General features: G+C 41.9%; 1 protein-coding gene across 2 annotated transcripts in view; it reads right to left on the bottom strand.

The window, feature by feature from the left end:
- Nucleotides 1-5,381: 5,381 nt before the first annotated feature.
- PLEKHB2 (pleckstrin homology domain containing B2) overlaps nt 5,382-26,831 on the bottom strand; it is a 43,287-nt gene continuing 21,837 nt past the window's right edge. Inside the window, exons 5-8 of one of the 2 annotated variants that reach the window (XM_082629894.1) lie at nt 25,069-25,108; nt 23,697-23,786; nt 12,557-12,662; nt 5,382-8,179 (exon numbers count right to left, since the gene is read on the bottom strand). In XM_082629894.1, the coding sequence (XP_082486020.1) occupies nt 8,043-8,179; nt 12,557-12,662; nt 23,697-23,786; nt 25,069-25,108 (373 nt within the window). In that variant the 3' untranslated portion in view covers nt 5,382-8,042. Of the gene's footprint in view, nt 8,180-12,556; nt 12,666-23,696; nt 23,787-25,068; nt 25,109-26,831 lie in introns of both variants that reach the window. The other variant, XM_082629893.1, reaches the window with a different exon arrangement.

The raw sequence follows: 26,831 nt of genomic DNA on the forward strand, positions 1-26,831 counted from the left end.
ATCCCTAACCTTAACCCTAACCCTAAACCTTACCCTTTCGCCAACCCTAACCTTAACCCTAACCCTAACCCTAACCCTAAACCTTACCCTAACCCGTACCCTAATCCTAACCCATACACTAACACTAACCCGTACCCTAACACGTACCCTAACCCTAACACTTTTTCGTACCCTCACCTCTACCAAGCTCCAAATCACTCGGGAGGTCCATTTGCCGCCAGCACGCTTGGCAAGCCTCTGTGAGAGACACCACGTCACTCCAGCATCCTCACCGGGTTCCAAGGGTTCTGGGGTCCTCAGAGGTCTGCCTCCACGTGCACGGTCAGACCCTCCCAGCCCTGCTCCTCTGCTGGCATCTGAGGCTTTCAGTCAGATGTTCACAGAAACAGTGGCCAGATTCTAGCTGCTGACTTTTGTCTGCAGCTGAGCCAAACTTCCAGTCGTTGGATTAATCTTGAACGTTCTAAACCTTCTCTGCCTTTCCATTCTCGTCACTTCCGCTCCCCCTCCATGTTTTCTGTCAAGTGGAGGAGGGAGTCTTACTATCGACTCCCCCAACTCTGACTAAGAAACTTTGGGAAGAACATGCAATGGACAAGAAAAGACTTGTCCTTAAACCCACTGTGTGCCTCACGGATTGTTGGGAGGGAACATGAGTTAAGTGTAGAAGGGAGCATGCTGTGGATGTGATGGGCCTCTAGGCTGCATCCTGCAGACTCACACTCAGTGCATCGTGCGCCTCCACGCTGTGGCTTCCAGGCCAGGCCGTGTGACTTGTTTTGACAGATGAGGTGCCAGAAGATGCAACAGCCACGCTGCTGTGGTCAGGTGCCCTCTTGCACTCTTGCCAGCACTTTGGGTCCCTGCTGCCCACAGACCTGGGAGCAAGAAATAGTTGCTGGAGGCTGTAAAACACAGAGTTGTTGTCAATGCGTGTTGCAGAGCAAAAGCTGACTGAGGCAGAGAGCAGTTCCTCCAGGACGTGAGTTAATCATCATGTCCCGGGCTGGTGACCACAAATCCCCACACCGCCTGAGGCTAGCAGTGGCCTCAGAAATTCCCACCTCTCCTCTTGGCTAGAGGGAGTGGCACAGGGTTCCCTGGAAGAAACCTACCACCATCAACCAGATGACTTTCCCTCCAGCCATTTTTTAAAATTATTTTTAAAACGGAAGAGTTAATGTTTAAGAAATTATTTTTAACGTCAACATGGAGAAGTTTAAAAGACACAAAAGGCTTTACATAAAAAACGCCCCCTCCCCTCCGCATCGCATGTCCCAGGCCTCCCTCCAGACTACAGGCTGAGCGCTCGTCTGCCCAAATTTCACTCCACGGTGACACACAGAGCTCTCTCCTCATCTCACGTTTTTCACTTTGGAAACCAATGCTCACCAGCAATTAGGGAACTTCCTCATTCTTTTAGTGAGCTGCATCGTATTCCATGCCTGAATATATCAACATATATTTAATCAGTGCCTTGTTGATGGACAGTGAGGTGTTCAAACGTATCGCAACCACTGACAATATTGCAGTGCATGTCCTTGTACAAATGTCACTTCCCATGAGCAACTCTGTGGCTGCAGGACAATTTCTGTGCAGTTTCACTTTGACAGATGCTGCCAGAGTGTCTTCCGCAGATGTGGGCCAACCCCACACCCATCCACCAACATGCGAGAGTGCCCATCACCCCACAACCTGCCAGCAAGGAACCTTAACAGGCATTGGGCTCCTGGAAATGGTAGCTCATTGTACTTTTAATTGTATTTCTCTCATTATGAGCAAGGAGTGAAGTTGAACTTTTTTTCAGTTTGACACCTATTTTTTTCTGCTTTCCTGTAAAGCTTTTTTCTGTCTCCTCAGCCTTTGCCCGTTTTCCTGTGGGTTATTGTAGGAATTCTTCTCTTAAGGACATGAGTACTTTAGGTGAAAATATTTACCATAGTTTGTATTTGCCTCTTGACTTTGCTTATATATTTCTAGTTTCCCATGTGGAACTTTTTTTTACAGAAGGAAAGCTTTTATTTATTTTTTAAATTGAAGTGGAGTTGATTTACCATATTGTGTTAGTTTCAGGTGTACAGCACAGTGATTCAGTTATACATATATATATATATAATATATATATATATATATTATATATATATATTCTTTTTCAGACTCTTTTCCCTTATAGGTTATTACAAAATATTGAGTAGAGCTCCCTGTGCTATACAGTAGGCCCTTGTTGGTTATCTATTTTATATATGGTAGTGTACATATGTTAATCCCAAATCCCTAATTTGTCCCTCCCCCACCCTGTCCCCATTGGTAACCATAAGTTTGTTTTCTGTGTCTGTGGGTCTATTTCTGTTTTGTAAGTATGTTCATTTGTATCTTTTTTTTTAAGATTCCACATATAAGCAATATCATATGATATTTGTCTTTCTCTGTCTGACTTACTTCACTTAGTATGATAATCTCTAGGTCCATCCATGTTGCTGCAAATGGCATTATTTCATTCTTTTTAATGGCTGAGTAATATTCCATTGTGTATATGTGCCACCTCTTCTTTATCCATTCATCTGTCCATGGACATTTAGGTTGCTTCCATGTCCTGGCTATTGTAAATAGTTCCATGTGAAACTTTATAAACTGTCTCATAGTCAAATCTATCACTTTTCATTTATGGTTTTGTGGTTTTCATGCTTAGGAAAGTTTTCCCTAAAATATGATTACCAGAATTTTTTTAAACTCTCAAATTTTTTCTAGTTATCTTTATGGGTTTCTATTTCACTTTTAAAGCTTTGGTCTGAAATTTACTCTGGTGTACAGTGGGAGGTAGATAAATTCACCTTTCCCCCAGATATCTGTACAGTTGTTCGGGTATCTGCACATTCTGAAATGGCCCTGTCTCCCTCGCTGATGTGCACTGGCCTCCTCATCCGACACCACCTTCCCATGAAACCCAGTTCTGTCTCTGGAATCTTCAGCTGGAGCGAAAATCCTCTCTCCTGACTGGCTCTACCACCAGAGTTGGCACAATGCAACCAGAGCCTGCAGGTCACCAGGAGGAGTGGCTCGATTTACTCTGGGGGGTGAAACTGTGTTTCCAGCGTGGCTAGGACTGCATTTTCCTGAGGACCTGTCAGGGTTTAGCCTGCACTCAGGGTTTCACTGGGGAGAAGGATGACTCATCAGAGAGAAGTCTGTGGGTGTTGCTGACGGCACCTCCTGACACACACCCCAGAGCCCAGTGTCTGGAGGTCAATGGGCTCTGCACGGGAAGCGGAGAGCTCGCAGCCCCTGCTGGCCACCATGCTCCGGGTATGACAGGACAGGCTGGCTCCGTGGCCCCTCCCCCAGGCTGGACCCTGTGACCAGCAAATGCGAGCTCAGGTGAAGGACGTCGGCCACCTCAGCAGCCTCAGCGGCCTCCCAGTAGTCACACTGGACGCCAGCGGGTGGTACCATGTCCCCAGCCCTGTGTCACCTCCTCACACATCTTAGACCACTTGGTCACTTGCCTTTCTCGTGCTCATGCGGCTCCTTGCTCTGGAAGTTTTCAAACACTAGGATGCGGGGTGGCCAGGACCTATGCGGCGAAAGTGAGGGGACCACTAACCCTCAAGGCCACTTCCCTCGACTCCGTCTCAGCAGCACGCCAGAAGCCCAGGCAGCGGTCCTCTTGTGGAGACCATGTTGCCTCTGTTCTCTTTGGGCAGCCCCACCAGCAGCCCCTCTCTGCCTCTCTGGCCAGCTCCTGCTCACCCTTTAGCCACTCTAAGAAGTGCTCCCGACCCTTCAAACTACCCTTGTGCCCCTGCAGCCCAGGCGCTTCTCTACCCCAGCTCGTCACATCCTAGCATCACCAGCTGATCATGTGAGCCTCCCCACCCCGACAGGCAGGGCCACGCTGTGGTCACTGCTGGGCGTACACACTGGGCCCCTGGGCTCCATGGACACCCAGTAAGTGAGTGCACACATGATGGGGTGCACCAGTGTGCTCCCAGCCAGGAGCATTCCGTCCTGGGTGCACCTCAAATGGAGGAACACATGAGTGAGACCCACGCGAGGGCATCACAGAGCCTTGTCAACAGGTCGTTGGAAGAACAGAAACTATTCTCATGTCCAGGAAATGGCCCCACAGGGTGGCCGTCCTCCCCGCTGCACACTGGCCTCACTGCTCTGTTGCTATGACAGTCCTCTGGCCTTTTCTAGGCGTCAACACAAAAGGAACAGGAGTTACTGAAAAAGGATAAATGCTAATTACCTCTTCTAATAGTTTAAAGAATGAAGAGAGCAAGTAGATGTGGACTTCACACGTCTGCAGCTGCAATATAGAGAAGTTCAGAACCACAGCCGGTGTCTGGGACGGGAGAGCACAGACGGCTAGAACCCCACAAGCTCTCCACGTGTTTACTTCTGGGCCCACTCCTCCCACCTCCAGCCTCACCCCTTCTCCCATAGTAAGCAGCAAAATACCGCTGGGCTGGGCTTCCCTGGTGGCGCAGTGTTTGAGAGTCCGCCTGCCGATGCAGGGGACACGGGTTCGTGCCCCGGTCCGGGAAGATCCCACATGCCGCAGAGTGGCTGGGCCCGTGAGCCATGGCCGCTGAGCCTGCGCGTCCGGAGCCTGTGCTCCGCAACGGGAGAGGCCACAACAGTTAGAGGCCCACGTACCGCAAAAAATAAAAATAAAAATAAATTAAAAAAAAAATGAAACCAAGAGACCCAGAGCTCCTAGTATGAGATTACTAATCTTAAACTATTACAGGCAACCACACATTACAATTTAATCAAAGTCTGCAACAGGCAAGATAAACAGAAAAGCTAGCCAGGAAGAGAGTGAGGTAATGCAGAAATGAAAACAAAAAGTAAATAATTTTTTAAAACAAAAAAACACAAAGTCGTGTACCCAAAGATATTGGAGAAGTTACTGAACCCACAAGGCCAAGTAGATCTGGTTGAGGAAGATACTGTCCGTTTTTTAATAGTCATCCTAGAAGTGCTGACCCCTGTGATGTTCTTGTGGAAATTACTCTCTTATACACATGGCACAGGGAAAAAGAATATGTTTTAATATCAGATATAAATCTGTTTCATTTACTACCTGTGCACTCCCAAGAAAAGAATTTAACTTCTGAGCCTCAGTTTCATCCAGAGTAACTTGGATAATATATCCCTTACGGAGTTACTATAGGAATTTAATGAGTTATTGTTTTCTGATGTGACAATACGTTCCCTAGCACTTATGGAATGCTCAATAAATGGCATTCTTATTGCCTGTGATGCAGCAGAAAAAGCTGTGTTACTAGAAAATAAATGAAAAAAACGCATGAACCGTTTTTACCTTTATAGTTTAAATAAACTGAATTTTAAAAAAACAATAGAAGTCAATGAAATATGCTTTGAGGTTAACAATCATTTAATGTATTAACATTTTCACTTATAAACATACAATTTGCATATACAGGGAAAAATAGGTTCTGAGGACAGAACAGAATACTCGAGACAGGCAAGCAATCAGAAAAAAAGACCAACCCCTAGGGGGAAAAAATGGAACTGCATCCCATGCTGGTGTCTACATCAACTTGGGAAGGAGAAAGATAGATCACATAGTATCACAATCAATGTAGAAAATAAACGTGGGTCATTCTGTCTCAATGGCAGGAACGTCTCCCATGATCCAGATCTTGCGTCCCGGTCTGACCCATTTCATGAATGATGATCTGAGACACAACCACGGGTCTCTCCCTTCTCTTTACATCTAAGACCCTGAAGTTAACTCAAGGAATTAAAAGAACAGAGCTAAGAAACAAGCCAACCGGCATGTGTGCAATGTCAACGGCCAACTAGTTAAAAGTACACATGGAAGTAAAGTACTGACTAAACCTGAACAAGTTCCTTCCAACTCACCTTCCTGATTTAGGATTACCTAAGCGCTGGCATCTACGAGAGCTGGGGCCAGGGAAATGAAGTATCTCAGCCCATCTTTATACAGAGTATGCATTTCCTCTCAGGATCAAGTCACTAGTGACAGTGAACTTCAAGACTCAACTACAGTTGCCCAGTGGGGCTGGCCCCGCTGGGGACAGGGACTGCAGAGGGGGGACACACGTGTGTGCAAGCTTCAGTCCATAGCTCTCCTCCTTCTGTCAGAGGGAAGCCAGGGGAACACAGGGAGACCATCTGCTTCAAAGGCGTTTCACTGACGTAACTCAGTACCTGTGGTTCCAGTAACTCCAAGTTCAAAATGATGCGATATTAAAAACTGAGTTTAGTATTTTGTAAGTAAAACATACAGCTCGAATAATGATTACCATCTGAAAAGAACCATTCTTATTACGTACGACGTAAAATAACCAAAGCAACACTTTTAACCATCAAAACCAGTGTCGTCACACATCACATCTGGCAACTTTCCACCATGTCAAACACCCAAAGAGATGACAGCCAAGTATACTTCTTTTCAGCCGGAAACAGACTCTCCAGTGTCAACAAGTGCAAGAGAATTGGCTAGGAAAACACACCTGTGGTCACCACAAAGTTCATTTGGCATCTGGTTTCACACGGAGATAGATCTATTTAAGTCTGCCGTAGAGGTGGAGTGGGTTGATCAGTGGAACAAAAGACTACGTATGTCACTGGCCACATAGAATACAAACGGAATTTGTGCTACCAGGACTGTATTTTATGGAAAACAGGGCCACATGGCGTACAGGGGCAGAGACCTTCAATGCGCTAAACTGCCTTTGTAAAAGTACATTTTGTAAAGCATGCAGGACACAAAACTGGAATAACTGAAGTTTTAAAATTTACATAAATAAAGAAATAAGAAATAACAAAAAGCACGAAGTCTTCCAGAGCGTCACACATAGTCGGGGCTCAGATTAAATGGTTTTAAGCTTCTCTGTGACATTTGAGTTAAGAATGAAAACGAGGCCAGTGTCCCGGTCAGGTGGAGTCATACCCTGAGCAGGTCATTCACGTCCTTAGGCCGCAACTCCCATCTGTAACCTGAGTCTCCCCCACCATGCCACCACCAGGGCTCCACGCACCCCAGTGCTCGGGGACAGCCACAGCGCCCCAGTCCTGCACAGGACAGGAAACGGGCTCTTTAACAGCCTTCAGAAGGGTGGGAAAGGGGACCCTCAGTGCAGCCCAATCCCCTAAAACAGTAACACTGTAACTATGGCTCTCGTTCCACTTCCCTCACCATTCTCTTAATATTACTTTCTCAACGGTAGAAAAATAAGCTATAAGTAGGCTGAAGTGGCGATAAAAATACTCAAAGCAAACACTTAAAACATGATGCCTCTGAATAAAGCAAATCTACCTCCACACACTTGTTTGTAATTGTTTTGTCGTGTTCAAGTTTTAAATGATAAAGCCCTAAAACGCTGAGACTCAAGTCTACTCCTAATTTGGGGTGTTTTCCAAGGATCACTACCAAAAACAAACTAGTAAAAATGAAATGAAAAGCATCATTTTAAAGCGGGGGATCTGCCATCCCGCCCATCATCCTAAGCAGCCGGCTTTGCTGGAAGCCTGCAGAGCCCCAGAGGCTGTGGCGATATCACACCTCTGCCTCAGGGAGGTTCCAGCCTACGGCTCCTGAAGTAACGTGCATCCAGGTCTGGTCTGAGGTTTCAAAGTCTGGCATTAAACCAAAACAGCGGCAGTTCTTCTTGCCACAATCACTCACCACTCATACGCCACGAAGTTACTCGCGTAACGCTAAAATAACTACCCCTTAAGCGCTGAGGCCTAACTCTAAAAGGAAAATGCCCTTTCCAAACAGGTGTGTTCAAATAAGGTATTCTGAGAGTTCCATCAAAAAACTCCTAGAATGAGCCAGTGCCCCCAAAAAGTCCACGTTTTAACAGCAGTCCAAAGCCTTCTCCATGGTACATATATGGGTTAGTTATAAGTAAGATGTCACTACTTTCAAAAGAACTACTAAAACTATTATTAAAAACATTTGTAACAAACAGAAATGCCCTGCAAATTATATTATTGCACACAGGGTATCAGAAGCTATGCACATCCAGGTTCCAAGGACTCTAGAAGACCCAGAACAGAGACCCTAAGGCCATGCCTGTGGCTGCTCCCGCCAGCATGCCCAGCGCCAGGTCGCTGTCATTGTCTTGATACCGCTCACGAATGATGACTTGGTTGGCAGGCTGCTGTCCATAAAGTCCTAGAAAAGGAGGAAAAAATAGGAGCAGTTTGTGAAGTCCAACATTCACTCCGAAAGATGGCTCACTTGCCTGGGACCCTTCCTGAGGTTTCTCCATGCCCTGCACCCCTCCCTCGGAGCGCTGGTGGGGTGACTGCAGTGAGTGCTCCCCAGCTCTCCTCCACCACAAGCGAAGGTGCCTGGACTTGGCCAAGTGAGGAGGACACCTCCATTCCTAAGATGGCACTAAGAGAAAATCAAGACGCTCAGCTTCCCAAGGTCCACAGTCCCGGACGCTGCAGAGAGCAGAATCCTAATGAAGCTGCAAACCTCAGCCTCCAGTGTCCACTGCAGCCCCGCACGTTCTGCTCATGAGGACGGCAGGCAGACGAGGGGTGTGGGAGACACACACAGCCTAGAGACAATGGGAGAGTCAAGAATCCCCACTGAAAGCTAAGAAGAAAAACCCACCTAGAAGTTAACTGGCTTCTTAGTATTCATGCAAACCGTTTTTAAATTAAACCTTTAATCTGCTAACCTAACCTGCTCTTCATTTTTAACCTTATGTCTTTATGGGGAAAAATATTTACGCTAGGGGGGAAACTTCTAAAAAGCAAACTGTAAACAAAGTTAAAATTTATTTGCACGATGAGAGTTTACAACTGGAAATGTACTGCTCGCTCTCTTCTGTGCTTCACAATATATTGTCCAATAGCTAATCAGCTTTAAAATCGCTCACTTTCCTCCCTGACCCACTATTCCCTTAGCAGTTCAACCCTAGGAAATAGAGATTAATCCAATAGTGATATGTCCATGTAGATGAAGAATGGAAGTGAAACCAACAGTGACGCTACAGGCTAACATCTACAAGCGCTTCCTAGTCTAAGCACTTATAGTATTACAAGAATTTACATTCACCGACTCACTCACTCCTCACAACAACCCTATAGTCGAGCTTCCTGTTATCCCTATTTTACAGACAGGCAAAAGTGAGGCACACGGGGGTTGAGGGCAGTGTGTTTAAACTACAAAACTGGTGACCTGTAGCATTCACTATCACAGCCTTGAAATTTAAAAAATTTCCATTAGGCAACTCCAACAAGTGAAATGTAACACAGTAGGAACCTGTAAGCTGACCTAATTAAAAGATCCCCTGAGGGCCTCCCTGGTGGCGCAGTGGTTGAGAGTCTGCCTGCCGATGCAGGGGACGCGGGTTCGTGCCCCGGTCCGGGAAGATCCCACATGCCGCGGAGCAGCTGGACCCGTGAGCCATGGCCGCTGAGCCTGCGCGTCCAGAACCTGTGCTCCGCAACGGGAGAGGCCACGGCAGTGAGCGGCCCGCGTACCGCAAAAAAAATAAAATAAATAAATAAATAAATAAAAGATCCCCTGAAAAATCTAAATCTGCATTCCCTCTGTTAACCCCCCAGAGGGATCTCCTCAATGCATGCCCAGGAGCCAACTTCTCCTTCTGTTCATACCACGGAGCTAAGTCTTTTTTTTTTTTTTTTTTAATATATTTATTTATTTATTTATTGTTGGCTGCGTTCAGTCTTCGCTGCTGCACGCGGGCTTTTCTCCAGTTGCGGTGAGCAGGCTTCTCATTGCGCTGGCTTCTCTTACCGTGGAACACAGGCTCTAGGCATGCAGGCTTCGGTAGTTGTGGCGCATGGGCTTAGTTGCTCCGCGGCACATGGGATCTTCCCAGACCAGGGATCAAACCCGTGTCCCCTGAATTGGCAGGAGGATTCTTAACCACTGTGCCACCAGGGAAGTCCCAGGAGCTAAGTCCTTACCAAAGTCAACTAGGGACATTTCCAAGTTGTACTTATTTTAATTATCTAATTTAACTAAACTTTACATAGATGATCGAAACACGAATGTAGAAAAGGCAGATACTGTTTCTATGACAATTAAGTTAGATACTTCAGGAAAGACTAAATAAAGGCAAGTAACTTTTACAAATTACCATCAAACCAACGAATTGAGTAAACAATAAAAGATGGGGGAGGAGACACCAAGAATCACAAAATCTAGAGGTCTGCTCTCGGACTTGGCCCTGGAAACTGTAGTGCAATTATGTGTCACATGAGTACCATCTCTGTAAGACAGAAACAGAGGACTCCAACCAAAGACCTCAAGCCCACAAGAGACAGCTGAACAAATGTCCACTGACATGGGAAAACTAAAACAGAATACTTATAGTGTGTACACAGCACTCTGTGCACTTTTAAATTGGCCGCCCGGCCACCAGTCCCCAATCATATTAAAGAGAAGGCCTTTAACCTTCTCGGCACGACCAGGGCCTCTATGGACACCGCAAGGCAGTGTGTCATGAAGCTGGCAAAGCACCGGAGTATCTTAGAGAGGCTGACTGAAGGGCTCTGGTCTGGTTACCAGCACGATGCTGCAGTGGGACGACCACTACTGAGCAGCCCTTCCACAGCGAGCATGTTGCTAGCTGGTCACAGCACAAATGCCGAATGCCTATGGACTGCACTCAGCACTCAGCCCTCAGCAACAAGTATTCTGAGGTGGCCCCGAGCGTGCTGTCTCTCTTTTCATCATGAAAGTCAAAGGCAAGGATGGAATCCTATGGACAGAAATTCCCTTCACAGCACAAGCACAGAACGTCTGCTTTTCTACAGAATTAGAAACAGCTGGGATTATCCCAGTCTGTGGCCTAGGGGCTGAAAAAAAAACTGGTTCTCATCAGATGATTAGGCTAGGGCTTAAAAACCGACCACCAACCCCAAAATAAATGGGGGAAAAAAATAATTCATACAAGGGAAAATCTAATTTGTAAACAATTGAACAATGTTTATCTTTGCCAGTCATCATAGAAATGTAAACTAAAGCAACCTGACTCCATGTTAAGACCTTATCAAAACTTTCAGGGCTTCCCTGGTGGCGCAGTGGTTGAGAGTCCGCCTGCCGATGCAGGGGACACGGGTTCATGCCCCGGTCCAGGAAGATCCCACATGCCGTGGAGTGGCTGGGCCCGTGAACCATGGCCGCTGAGCCTGCATGTCCGGAGCCAGCGCTCCACAGCAGGAGAGGCCACAACAGTGAGAGGCCCACATACCGCAAAAAAAAAAAAAAAAAAACAACTTAAGAAGATTATGTAGCACTCTGGACAAAATACATAAAATTTTATTGATAAAATGAGAATAGAATGCAAAAAGTAATGTAAGATAACAAAGATGAAACAATTATTTTACATGGGGAAAATAATTCAAAGAAAAATAGTTGTGCTAGGATTAGAGGACAGATAAATAGTTCATTTTTCAGCATCATTATTTTATCAGTTTTCAACTTGACATAAAAAAAAAAAATCAAGCAAGGCAGAATCCTTCAGTCTATGCCAGATGAGTGCACTGCACCAGATTCCAGAAACAGATAACAGGAGAAACTCTCTTGTATTAGGTGCTAATGCATGAGAAACCAAAGTAACCACCACTAACCAAAAGTACAGTTTGAGTCTGGGGCCGGCCAAATCCAGAGACCCTGTGGCAGCCCCCTTGGCTTCTCTGCGGCATTAATATCAGTGACCACTCACCCTTCTGGTAACACACTCTCCTTCCACTGCTTCTGCGTTAAGGCACTGTGCTAGGTTTGCTCACAGTCACTTAGAGTTCTGATCTCTTGGCAAGCTCTGGGCTCCCATTCCAGTCTATTCACCAACTCACTCTCTTGTGTGTCGCTCTGACACGCCATCCCCATTGTGACCTGCCCCTGCCTGACTTCACCTGCTCATTGGGGTCTGGGTGTGGCCTCACATCTTCAGGCACATAGCTCTGGTCCCTCTTGCCCTGCTTGTAGGCGCCAGCATATTCCTGCACCTCCACCCTGTAGACTTCCCCTGCCCATGCTGCACCTAGGACTTGATGCCTCCTACACAGGCCAGTCATTCACACCTAACAACTTCTTTCGGGTGAGGTGAAGATGAAAGGAACCCATTAAAAGCCCAGAATAAACATAAGCCCTCCCAGGCCTCTACTTCACCTGCAAAAGGGAACATCACACCTAAGTAGTGCTAATTTTTGAAGGATATTACCAGAAGGAAAAAAAAGAGAAAGATTACCTTTTATCCCTTAAAATGGGCCTCTTAGTTTGGTTGCTTCTTAATGTAAATAAATTTCAGTAAGTACAAATTCTCTTTTTGGGGATGAATCTGGATACAATTGTGAAGTTTTAAAAATCAAGCCTACTCTAACTTTTGTGAAGCAGTGTGAAGATATATAATGCTTTTTTTTTTTTTTAAAGTAGTGGAGTGATTTCTAGTCTAACCAGAAGAAACATAGCTCACTTTAAATTGAGAAATAAAAATTCTTCAGGCTTTATTGATCTACTCACTAAATGAAGAGAAACAAGGAATGAAAGGCTGGCATAAGTTACCTGCATATGGGTACTGGTAGGGTACAGCATAAGCCTGCCCATTTGCAGCATAGACAACTTGAGTTCCTGGCGGGTATGCACCACTGTATGGACCATAGCCGTATGCCTGCTGAAAAGATATAGGCCCATTAGAAATACAATTTTGAAATTTCAACATCCATTTATAATAAAAACTCTCAACAAAGTGGGTATAAAGAGAACATACCTCAATATAATAAAAGCTACATATGACAAGCCCATAGCTAGCATCATACTCACTGGTGAAAAACTGAAAGCATTTCCTCTAAGATCAGGAACAAGACAAGGATGTCCACTCTCACCACTTTTATTCAACATACTATTGGAAGGACTAGCCAGAGCAATTAGACAAGGAAATAAAAGGCAGCCAAACTGTAAAGGAAAACTGTCACTACTTGCAGATGACAGAATATTATATATAGGAAACTCTAAAGGCTCCACCAAAAAACGGTAAGAATAAATAAATTCAGTAAAGTTGCAGGATACGAAATCAATATACAGAAATCTGTTGCGTTTCTATATACTAATAACAAATGTTCAGAAAGGGAAATTAAGAAAATGATCCCATTTACAATTGCATCAAAAACAATAAATTATTAACATATACACACTACTATATATAAAATAGATAATCAACAAGGACCTACTATATAGCACAGGGAACTCTACTCAATACTCTGTGATAACCTATATGGGAAAAGAATCTGAAAAAGAATAGATATATGTGTATGTATAACTGAATCACTTTGCTGTACACCTGAAACACAACATTGTAAACCAACTATACCCTAATATAAAATAAAAATTAAAAAGCAAAACAAAAACAAACAAAAAAACAATAAAATACCTAGGAATAAATTTAACCAAGGAGGTGAAAGGCCTGTACACTGAAAACTATAAGGCACCGATGAAAGAAATTGAAAATACAAATAAATGGAAAGATATTCCAAGCTAATGGATTGGAAGAATAGTTAAAATGTCCATACTATCCAAAGTAATCTACAAATACAATGCAATCCTTAACAAACTTCCAATGGCATTTTTTGCAGAAATAGAACAATCTTAAAATTTGTATGGAACTACAAAAGATCCAAAATAGCCAAAGAAAGAAGAATAAAGCTGGAGGCATCATGCTCCCAGATTTCAAACTATACTACAAAGTAATCACAACAGTATGGTATTGGCATAAAAACAGACACACAGATCAATGGAACAGAAGAGAGTGCCCAGAAATAAACCCAAGCGTATATGGTCAATTAACTTACAACAAAGGAGCCAAGAAAATACAATGGGGAAAGGACAGTCTCTTCAATAAATGGTGCTGGGAAAAGTAGACAGCCACATGCAAAAGAATGAAACTAGACCACTACCTTATACCATACACAAAAATTAACTCAAAATGGATTAAAGATGTAAGACCTGAAACCATAAAACTCCTCGAAAAAAACAAAGGTGATAAGCTCCTTGACACTGGTCGTGGTGATGACTTTTTGGATCTGACTCCAGAGGCAAAGGCAATAAAAGCAAAAATAAACGTGGGACTACATCAACTAAAAAGCTTCTGTACAGAAAAGGAAACCACCAACAAAATGAGAAGGCAACCTACTGAATGGGAGAAAATATTTGCAAATCACATATAAGGAACTCATACAACTCAACAACAAAAAAATAATCTGATTAAAAAACAGGCCGAAGAACTGAACAGACATCTTCCCAAAGAAGAAATACAGATGGCCAACAGGCACATGAAAAGATACTGAACATCACTAATCATCAGGGAAATGCAAATCAAAACCACAATGAGGTATCACCTCACACCTGTTAGAATGACTATTATTAAAAAGACAAGAGGGCTTCCCTGGTGGCACAGTGGTTGACAGTCCGCCTGCCAATGCAGGGGACACGGGTTTGTGCCCCGGTCCGGGAAGATCCCACATGCCGCAGAGCAGCTGGGCCCGTGAGCCATGGCCGCTGAGCCTGCACGTCCGGAGCCTGTGCTCCGCAATGGGAGAGGCCACAACAGTGAGAGGCCCGCATACCGCAAAAAAAAAAAAAAAAGACAAGAAATAACAAGTGTTGGCAAGGATGTGGAGAAAAGGGAACCCTCATACACAGCTGATAGGAATATAAATTGGTGCCTCCACTATGGAAAACAGTAATGGAAGGAAGGTCCTCAAAAAATTAAACATATAACTACCAGTTGATCCAGCAATTCCACTTCTGGGTATTTATCCAAAGGAAACAAAACCACTAACTCAAAACGATATCTGTATCTCCATGTTCACTGCACCATTATTTACAATACTAAGATATGGAAACAACCTAAGTGTCCATCAGCAAATGGATAAAGAAAATGTGGTCCAAATATACAATGGAATATTATTCTGCCATTAAAAAAGGACATCTTGGGGGCTTCCCTGGTGGCACAGTGGTTGAGAGTCTGCCTGCTGATGCAGGGGACACGGGTTCATGCCCTGGTCCGGGAAGATCCCACGTGCCACGGAGCGGCTGGGCCCGTGAGCCATGGCCGCTGAGCCTGCACGTCCGGAGCCTGTGCTCCGCAACGGGAGAGGCCACAACAGTGAGAGGTCTGCGTACTGGGGAAAAAAAAAAAAAGGACACCTTGCCATTTTTGACAACATGGATCGACCTTAAGTTTTTGAAAGATGGCAGACAGAGAAAGACAAGTACCATATGATCTCATCTGTATGTGGAATCTAATATTTTCTAAAAAACAAACAAAAAAGCAAGCTCACAGATACAGAGAACAGACTGGTGGTTGCCAGAGAGGAAGGGGCGCCTGGGGGTGGTGGGCGTGAACAAATTGGGTGAAGGAGTCAAAAGGTACAAAGTTCCAGTCATAAAATAAATAGGGGGCTTCCCTGGTGGCACAGTGGGAAGAGAATCCACCTGCCAATGCAGGGGACACGGGCTCGAGCCCTGGTCCGGGAAGATCCTACATGCCACGGAGCAACTAAGCCCGTGCACCACAACTACTGAGCCTGCGCTCTAGAGCCCGTGAGCCACAACTACTGAGCCTGCACTCTAGAGCCCGTGAGCCACAACTACTGAAGCCCATGCGCCCAGAGCCCATGCTCCACAAGACAAGCCACTGCAAAGAGAAGCCCGCACACTGCAACAAAGAGTAGCCCCCGCTCGCCACAACTAGAGAAAGCCCACGTGCAGCAACGAAGACCCAACGCAGCCAAAAATAAAATAAAATAAATAAATAAATCATGGGGATATAATATACAGCATGGTGACTATAGTTAATAATACTATACTGCATATTTGAAAGTTGCAAAGAGGGTAGGTCTTAAAAATTTTCAACACAAGAAAAAGAATTCTTTATGTATGGTGACAGATTTTAACTAGACCTAGTGCAGTGATTATTTTGCAATATATACAAATACAGACGATTATGTTGTATACCTGAAACTAATATAATGTTGCATGTCAATTATACCTCAATTTTGAAAAATACAATTTGGAAACCACCTGGAATATATTAAACTTGGTTCTCCAAGTTGCAGTCAATAAGGTTTGACACTCTATTAAAAAAATAAAGAACATGACGGGACTTCCCTGGTGGTCCAGTGGCTAAGACTCCGTGCTCCCAATGAAGGGGGCCCAGGTTCAATCCCTGGTCAGGGAACTAGATCCCGCACGCATGCCACTACTAAGAGATCATTCGCATGCCGCAACTAAGACCTGGTGCTGCCCAATAAATAAATATTTTTAAAATAATAACAATAAATAAAGAACATGAGACAGTGTGCTTATGCCCTTTGTTTTAAGATTCTAAAAAAACAAACCCACAACGGGGAATCTACTTTCAGGCTGTAAAATAAAGTAGGTGGAAAACACAACAAAAAAGAGAACTGGACTTGCCAGAGATTCCAATTTCATTTCAGCTGTATCATTAACTTGACCTTCAGTAAGTCATCTAACTACTGTAGGCCTTGTTTTGCTCATCTCTAAAATGATCAGTTTGGACCAGGTGATAAACAAGATTCATCCAAAGCCAGTTTTCTCTTGGTGAAGCCAGCCTAGCAGCAAAACTCTCCCCAGCCCAATTTCCAGCAGTTCCTGGCAGGAGAATATAAAAGACTGAGGATACTGGGGGGTCTGAGGTCTGAGGCCTGGGCAGGTGACTGGCAGTTTTCCAAAAGGACATGCCTATGAAAGGGCATTGCCAGAAATGGGCAGTGGACTGCCTCCACTGACCAAGTAAAGGACTACCGTATACTGGGAAATACGGAGATGAAAGGCCTGGCCGTCTTTATGACCTCACAGGTGTTGACAGGGCAGACGTGTTAACAGACAATTACAATTATTGTCATTATGTGACAAAGGCTACACACAGGGGAGAACAGGGAGCTGTGGCCTGGCCAATACGTATGTAGATCTAAACCTGTTGTCTTACAAAAAAAGCAGGAGACAGAATTTATGCTTTTGTGAGACAGAAGAGATGCAGACGTTGTTTTCCCTATTCTTCCTGCTAAGTACAACTGAAAACCCTGGGCACTATACGTACAACAAACACAAGGAGACTCTGAAAGGTGGAGAGAAGGCGGTTGACTGTCTAGGGACCTCATGACCCTAAGAAGGACACACAGTGAGTTCCCTGGGTTTTCTTTTTGCCTCCTACATCCGACTGGATAATGTAGAAGCAGCATCCAAGAAATGCCAACGTGTGCAGACCTTTTTCGGTCTGCCTCAAGGAAAGCCTGCTGACTCTACCCAGAGAGCCTAAGAAGGAAAAGGCCAATCTGGCAAGAGAGACCATTTTCAGGCAGTAACTGCTCCACTCCAGCCAAACAACACAAAAACAGCTGTGGCTATTACTCCCACCAGCAAAGTCAAGTATGGAGAAAGATGCTCTCCCACCCCCATCTCAAACAGTGTCAGAGAAGGCCAAGTGGGAAGCTGGGAATTTCATCCCTACCAGATGGAAACAGGCCACCTCCAAGTCCCATGCCACAGTGTCAGTGGAGACCATGCAAGGAGCCAGAACTCCCACCTCTGCCCAGCAGAGACAAGGTGCCCCTTCCTGTCCTGCTGGAGTAGGATCAACAGAGACCCAGTGGAGAGCAAGTACTTCCACAACCTCTTATCAGTAACCATAATATCAGTGAAGGCTAGTGGGGAGCAGCAGGGAAAGTCCCTCCAACTCCCAGGCAGGCTGGTGTCAGCAGAGACCTAGAGAAGGGCCTGAATTCCCAGCCCTCTCAGCAGTGACAATGGGTCAACTGGGACCCAGGGGACAACCTGGACTTCCACCGTTACATGAAGGAACAAAGCAGACCCCCTCTTCACCCAGCAGAGGAGCATTAGCAGGAAGTCTGCTAAAATGCAAGACTTAAGTTAGATTCAGTCTTATAATATTTAAAATGTCCAGGTTTTGATAAAGAATAATTCGTCATACCAAGAACCAGGAAGATCTCAAACTGGATGAGAAAAGACAACAAAAGAGACCAACGCCAAGATGACAAAGATGTTGGAATTACCTAGGAAGGATTTTAAAGCAGCTATCATTAAAATATTTCAATAAGTAATTAAGAACATGTTTGAAATTCATAAAAGAAACAGGAAGTCTCCACAAAACCAGAAAAATATCAGGAAAACCTATATAAAGATATATAACAAGAATAACCAATGAAAATTTTAGAAATATAAAAATAACTAATAAATTATTCAATGAATGGACTCAACAACAAATAGAGATGACAAATAATCAATGAACATGAATATAAAGAGTAGAAATTACCTAATTAGAACAGAGAAAAAGCAGATTGAAGAAAAAAAATGAACAAAACCTCTGAGACAGGTGGGACATCTAACATCTGCGTCATCAGTTTCATTAGAGAAAGAGGGTGGGTCTAAAGCAACATTCCAGAAATAGTAGGTTAAAATTTCCCAAATTTAGCAAGAAACATAAACCTACGTATTCAAGAAACTGAATGAACACCAAAAAAGATAAATCCCCAAATACACATATCACAGTCAAACTTCTGAAAACTAAAGACAAGGAAAGTAGCCAGAAACAATGCACTACGTATACGGGGGAAAAAAATTCAAATGATAGCAGATTTCTAATCAGAAATCAGGAGGGCCAAAGGAAAGAGCACACATTTACCAAGTGCTGAAAGAAATGTCAACTCAGAATTCTATACTACTGAAAATATTCTTCAGAACAAAGATGAAATTGAGACATTCTCAGATGAAGGAAAACTGAGGATCTGTTGCCAGCAGATCTATCCTAAGAGAATGACAAAAGGAAGTTCACTAAACAGTAAATAATAAATGAAATCTTGAAACATCAGAAGGTAAAAAAATATGGTCAGAGCAGAATACATGTAAATATAATAAAAATCACATCTTGATTTTTCTAATAAGTTTGACAGCTGTAGCAAAATCTATAACACCATCTAATATGGTTCTCAATACATGTTAAAGAAATACTTAAAACAATTAAACCATAAAATGAGAGAGAAAAAAGGAATTTAGAGGTAATGGTTTGACACTTCACTGGACCTGGTAAAATGTGAACACCGGACTTTGAAAAATATGTGTATATGTATAATGTAATAACTAGAGCAACCATTAAAATAGCAATACAAAGAGATACTCAAAACATAACAGATACATCAGAATGTAATTCTAAAACATGTTCTATGGGAATTCCCTGGCAGTCCAGTGGTTAGGACTCTGTGCTCTCACCACCAAGGGCCTGGGTTAGCTCCCTGGTCAGGGAACTAAGGTCCCACAAGCTGCACAGTGCAGCCAAAAAATAAATAAAAATAAAAATAAAAAATAATAAATAAGATAAAATAAAACATGTTCTAGTAACTCACAAAAAGCTTAAGTAAAAGAACATACAGAAATGAAAAACAGAACCAAAGCAAAACAAAAAATAAAATGGCATTCTTAACGTATCAAAATTACATTATATGCAAATGGTCTGTGGGGAAGGATAAGAGTGATGGTGTTTAAGGGTACAAACTTGTAACAAGTATTAAACAAGCCTTGAGATCTAATCCATCATATAATGAATATAGACAATAATATCATACTGTAATTATGTAGTGTAATAAATATTGCTACATTTGCAATCATTTACAATATATAAAGGTATCAAAATAACATATAGTACACCTTAAACTTACACAATAAAAAATGTAAATGGCCTAAATATACCAGTTACAAGATAGAGATTTGTCAGATGGGGGGATGAGAGGATGACCCAACTATATGCTGTCTATAAGAAACTTCAAATGTAATATGTATGTTGAAAGAAAAAAGATGGGAAAAGAGATATCATGCAAACATTAATAAAAAGGAAGCAGAAGTGGCTACCTTAATATCAGATAGAGTAGACATAAGACTAAAGAAAATTATCAGAAACAGAGAATGACATAACGTAATGATAATAGGGTTAATCCACCAAGAAAATATAAGTGTGTATGGACCAAATGACAGAGTTGCACACATAAATTAGACAACTTATATAAATGAAAAGGACCAATTCCTCAAAAAGTATAAAATACCACAACCCATTCAATATGAAACAGAGAATGCATAGTCCTGTAACTATTAAGAAAACAGAATTTGTAATTTAAAATATCCCCAAAAAGAAATCTCCAGGCAGGCCCAGACAGTTTCACTGGAAATATCTACCAAATGATTATGGAAGAATTAACATCACTTCTACACAATATCTTCTAGAAAATACAAGAGCATGGAACAGTTCCTAAACTTCTATAAAGCCAGTATCACCTGATAACAAAATAAAACAGAGTATAAAAAAAGAAAACTACAGACCAATATCCCTCATGAATACAGTTGCAAAAACTCCTAATAAATATTAGGAAACATGAATTCAGCAATAAATAAAAAGAATTATATACCACAACCTAGTGAGATTTATTCCAAGGATGCAAAGCTGGTTCAGTATTCGAAAATCAATGTAACCCACAATATTAGTAAGGTTTAAAAAAAAAATCACATGACCAAATCAATTGATGCAGAAAAGGTATTTGACAAAATCCAACACCCATTCATGGTAAACACTCAGAAAACTAAAAAAAAGGACTTTCTTCAACTTGACAAAGAACATCTACAAAAAACATCACACTTAGTGTGGAAAAATTGAATGCATTCTCTGTAAAATCAGGAACAAGGCAAGAATGCCTGCTCTCACCATTGCTCTTCAATATAATATTGGAAGTTCTAACCAGGGCAATAAGGCAAGGCAAGGCAAGGCAACAGAAGGTACACAGACTACAAAGGAAGAAATAACTCTATTTGTAGATGACATGACTGTCTATGTAGTATATTCCAAAGAATCTAAAATAAAATACTTGGACTTCCCTGGTGGTGCAGTGGTTAAGAATCCGCCTGCCAATGCAGGGGACATGGGATCGAGCCCTGGTTCGGGAAGATCCCATGTGCCACGAAGCAACTAAGCCCGTGCGCCTCAACTACTGAGCCTGCGCTCTAGAGCCTGTGATCCACGACTACTGAAGCCCGCGCGCTTAGAGCCCATGCTTGGCAAGAAAGAGAAGCCACCACAATGAGAAGTCTGCGCACCGCAAACGAAGAGTAGCCCCCGCTTGCCGCAACTAGAGAAAGCCCGCGCACAGCAACGAAGACCCAACACAGCCAATAAATAAATAAATTTATAAAATAAAATACTTATAGAACTAATAAGTGAGTTTAGTAATAAGTTCACAGGCTACAAGATCAACATATAAAAAATCAACTGTGTTTCTATATACTAGCAATAAACATGGAGAAAATGAAATTTGAAATACCATATACAAAAATTCAAAAAAAAGAGAAATACGTAAGTATAAATCTAACAAAACACATACAGGATTTATATATTGAAAGCTACAAAATGCTAGTGGAAAAAAATCAAACAGGATCTAAATAGACAGTCCATTTTCATGCACTGGAAGCTCAACATAATAAAGATGTCAATTCTCCCCCCAAAAACCTGATTTCTAACAAAATCCCAGAAAGATTTTGTTGTACATTTAGACGAGTTTACATGGAAAGGAAGTGAATCAGAATAGCTAAAAGAATTCTGAAAAGGAAGAATGAAGTGGGGGGAATCAGCCTACCCAATCTCAAGACTTATTATTGATATATAGCTACAGTAATCAAGTCTGTGTGGTATCAGAGGATGGAACTGACAGAGAACCCAGAAACAGACACACATAAATACAGCCAACTGATTTTTTACAGAGATGCAAAACCAATTCCAGAAAGGATTAACAGTCTTTTCAACAAATAGTGATGGGACAATTGGACATCCATATGCAAAAAAAAAAAAAAAAGAGCCTCAACATAATCCTCACACCTTATTAAAAATTAACTGACAACAGAAAAGACTCGTGTATAAATCCTAGGACTATGAAACTTTCAGAAGATAACATAGGAGAAAATCTTGGGAAACTTGGTCTAGGTGAAGTATTAAACATGACAACAAAACGCAGTCCATAAAAGGAAAAACTGATAAATTGGACTGCACCAAAATTAAAAACTCTGTGAAAGGCATTGTCAAGAGAATAAAAAGATATGCTACTGATCACATATCTGACAAAGGATTCCTATCTCAAACATATATATAAGAACTCTCAAAACTCAACAATAAAAAAATAATAAAACAAGTAGAAAATGAGCAAATGACATGAAGACACATCTCACGAACAGGATATATGGATGGCAAGTAAGCACATAAAAAGATGTTCAACATCACAAGCTATGGGAAATGCCAATTAGGATCACAGTGAAATATCACTACACACCTATTAGAATAGTTAAAATAAAAAACAGCGGCAACAGCAAATGCTGGTGAGGATACAGAGAAAGTAAACCACACATACACTACTGATGGGAAAGAGAAATGGTAGAGAAACTCTGGAAAGCAGTTTGTCAGCTTTTAAAAAAACTAATCATATACTTACCATACATTCAACTCAGCAATTACATTTTTGGGCACTTATCCCAGAGAAATAAAACTTTATGTCTGCCTAACAACCTGTACATGAGTTTTAACATAAGGTTTATTGGTAACAGCCAAAATCTAGAAACAACCAAAATGTCTCCCAATAGGTAAACGTTCTTCAGTACATAATGTGGTACATCCATACCATGGCATACTACTCAGCAATAAAGAGGAACAGACTATTGACACATGCAACAATCTGGATGACTCTCAAGGGCATTGTGCTTAGTGAAAACATCAAAAGATCTCAAAAGATCACATGTTGTATGATTCCATGTATAGAACACTGTGGAAATGACACAGTTATACAGATGGCAAACAAATCAGTGGTTGACAGGAGTGAGGGAAGGGGAAAAAGGGTGTGACTATAAGAGGGTGTAGCAGGAAGAAGATACTATGAACAGTTTTATGTCTTGATTGAGGCGGTGGTTACACAAATCTACACATACGATAAAATGACATGGAACCAGACATAAACATTGCACCAATTTCAAATTCCTGGCTTTGATTTTATCTACCATGTAACTGCTGGGGAAATGGGTGAAGAGTACATGAGATATGAGATTTCTCCATATTACCTTTGCAACTTCTTGTGAATCTATAATTATTTCAAAATTAAAAGTAAAAAAAAAAAAAAATCAAGGTGCCTCCCACAAGAGACTTCTATATGTAGCATTGAATGCCTGGCACCTCTAACTAGGGGACACCACAAGGTATTTGGCATGTGATTTTTTTTTTTTAAGGTTTTGTTTTTGTTTTTTCAAAATAAAAAAAGCATTTTCCCTGATGACAGAGAGTATTCAAGTAAATAATTAAGTATAAACTTGAATCATCAAAATCATATTACCATGATTCATTTTTAGGTCTATCTTAAAAAGAAAATGTGAACAGGAAGATTATAAAGCAGTTGCTTTATTTTAGGAAAGCAAAAGATGACAACAATCTATTTTAAAAAGAAAAGTTTAAAGAAGAAAAGGGTTTACAGTACATTTCTAATTTCTCTGATACTGGCTAGCTCAAAGTTTTCTTTTGTTTTAAAAGCACAGTAGCACAGAGACCCCAAGTTTCCCTCACTTGGATTCTATAAGGCAAAGATTTGCTCCCTACCTCAGGGGTTGGTGCAGCATAGGCTGTGTAAGGAGGTGGGGAGGCAACCACGGCAGTCTCATCATACATGACTTCTGAGCCAACATAAGCCTTGAGAGGAGAGAAAGTATGAAAACAAGTGAGTTGCCACAAAGCAACTAAAGGCTCTTATGATACTATGCCCTTTTATTTAGCAAATAAAAAAAATTAAATGCCGAAAAGTTTCATCTTTGCAGAGGAAATATAACAGCTCTCTGAGAAGCGATGACTAGCAGGACCACCCTCCCCTTGCCCACCACCCAGCACTCCAGTGTCCTTTGAATTCAGGAGGATGTGGTCCTCCTCGGCCACCAGCAGGGGGCAGAAGTAGAGTTCTCACTGCCCAAGAAGGCCACAGGGCCTCCACTGTTACCCAGGCCTCTTAAATGATGTTACACCACTCTCAACAGCCCTTCTGTTCACAAATAAAAATCCTACGATCTAAAACGTAGCAGTCAGGGATGTGTCTTACACTCACAATCTGGTTTTTCCATTAAAAAATTTTAAAATCTTTCAGTAAATTACCCCTCAGTGGAAAACAAAAATATGTGCACTCTTTTTAAAAATATCCACATGAAGAATCACCTTGGCTCTTGCCCCTAACTATATGAATCATCAATACCAACTTCATTCAAGTAGAGGATTTTCATCAAAGAAAAGGTAACTGGAGCTGTAGAGTAATCTTAGGAGGAAGAATAGTCCTGAGCTAACAAAAGTAGGAAAAAACAGCATTTGGATATTAAGTCTTTTTACTTTCTTTTCCCACCTGTACAAATTCTTTAAAAAGCACCATCTACCTTTCTCTTTCCTTCCTAGAGAAATAAATGAATAAATAAAACCCTATCTGAAGAATGAAAATGTTGACCGCAGAGGGAATTGCCTTTGATTCCCTGACAGACACCCAGATGGTATCACTAGCCTCTACAAATGGGGTTTACTGTCTGTTACTTCCTAAAGTCAGAAGAAACTAGAGACCAGTACAAGTCCCAAAAACGTCTATTTCACAGGCTGAGATGCTATTCATGAAAAGGACCCTGTGGTCCCCTTCGTGCCTTCTCTGTAAACGACAGCAGAATTCAAAGTGTTGCAAATCTTTGTGAGATACAAACATTTCTAGAAAACAACACTGGGACCAGTGTGCCTGTGTTAGGACGGCTCCTCCTGCCAAAATGTTTTGGCAATATCCAGCTTCCTCACTGTCAGCGAAACACAGCCTGCCTATCTCTGCTTACTCATCCTGGGCCGGATGGCAAAAAAACCCTCTTCCCCATTTCCCTTCCTAACCTCCTGTTCTCCCATTTGTTACAGCAAGACTAAGTGAAAACATTACTAGTGACTGCCATTAGCAACTTACTGTGTTTGTCCTGGAATCCTGAAGCGTAAATTTCCAGGCCCTGAAGAAAAGAAAGAGGTACTTTATTTCAGGCAATCCAACATCTATCTCAACGGTTCTCAAACCTGCATTGGCATCGGAATTTCTGAAAAAGTTTGTTTTAAGAACAGATCTGAAGCCCTTGCCTCAAGAGCTACTCAGTCAACTCATCTAAGACATGCACTAGGAATATATGATATGTATAGAAATAAATCTATAGTACATACGTAATATTTAAAGCATGATCTACTCTACAGTCTTTCCTTTACTGTTTAAATAAATGTAAAATGTACCATGCTTAGCTATACTAGAACTAGCAGTATCTGTTCATGTTATACACACAGATCTACTTGATTTTTTTAATGGCTACATAATGTTCCATGATATGAGATTCAGATGGTCGGCAATATTTTGCTATTAAAAATGTTGGTATTTGAGAAACTGACCTATAACATACGTAAGTTTAGGGTGTACAACATGATGATCTGACACGCGTATATCATGAATTGATTGCCACAATAAGGTAACACCTCCAACCCCCGAACATGATTACCTTTTTATTTTTTCTGGTGATAACATTTAAGATCTACTTTCTTAACTTTAAAGTATATGAGAGAGTATTATTAATTATAGTCACTATGCTGTACAATAGATGCCCAGAACTCACTCATTTTACAGCTGGATGCTTGTACTCTTTGTCCAATATCTCCCCCATTTCCCTCAACCCATGGCAAACACCATTCTACTCTCTACTTCTATGATTTCGGCTTTTTCAGATTCTACATATAAGTGAGAACATATAGTATTTTTCTTTCTCTGTCTGACTTACTTCACTTAGCATAATGCCCTCAAGGTCCATTTATGTTGTTGTAAAGGCAGGGTTTCCTGTTTTATGGTTGATTAACAGTCCATTACCCATGCATGCACAAGTCTGTGTGTGTGTGTGTATCACATTTTATTTATCAATTCATCCATCATCAGACACTTGAGTTGTTTCCATGTCTTGGCTACTACGAATAATGCGAGAAACACAGGGGTACCGCTATCTCTTTGAGACAATGATTTAACTTGCTTCAGATATATACACAGAAGTGGCATTGCTGAATCACATGGTAGTTCTATTTTTAATTTTTTGAGGAACCTCCATACTGTTTTCCATAGTGGCTGCACAAATTTACATGCCCACCAACAGTGCACAGGGCTCCCTTTTCTCCACATCCTCACCAATACTTATCTTTTGTCTTTTTGATAACAGCCATTCTAAGGTGTGAGGTGATCTCACTGTGGTTTTGGTTTGCACTTCCCTGATTATTAGTGATGTTGAGCACCTTTGGAAAAACATTTTTTCAAGTCCTTTCCCCATCTTTTAATTGGTTTGCTTTTATGCTATGGAGTCATACAAGTTCCCTATATAGTTTAGATATTAAAACCCTCATCACATAAATGGTTTGCAAATATTTTCTCCTATTCCGTAGGCTGCCTTGTTATTTTTGTAATTGTTTCTTTTGCTGTGCAGACTTTTTTTAGTGTAATTTAGTCCCAATTTGTTTACTTCTGCGTTTGTTGCTCGCACTTTTGGTGTCATATCCAAAATCGCTGCCAAGACCAATGTCAAAGACGTTTCTCCCCATGTTTCCTTCTAGTAGGTTTACAGTTTACGGTCTTACATTTAAGACTTCAATCCATTTCAAGTTAATTTTTGTGACCGGTCAAGAGAGGGAGTAAGTCCTTTCTGAAAAATCTGG

Source organism: Mesoplodon mirus (genome assembly GCF_964341445.2).
Source record: "Mesoplodon mirus genome assembly, chromosome: 8".
Lineage (NCBI taxonomy): Eukaryota > Metazoa > Chordata > Mammalia > Artiodactyla > Ziphiidae > Mesoplodon > Mesoplodon mirus.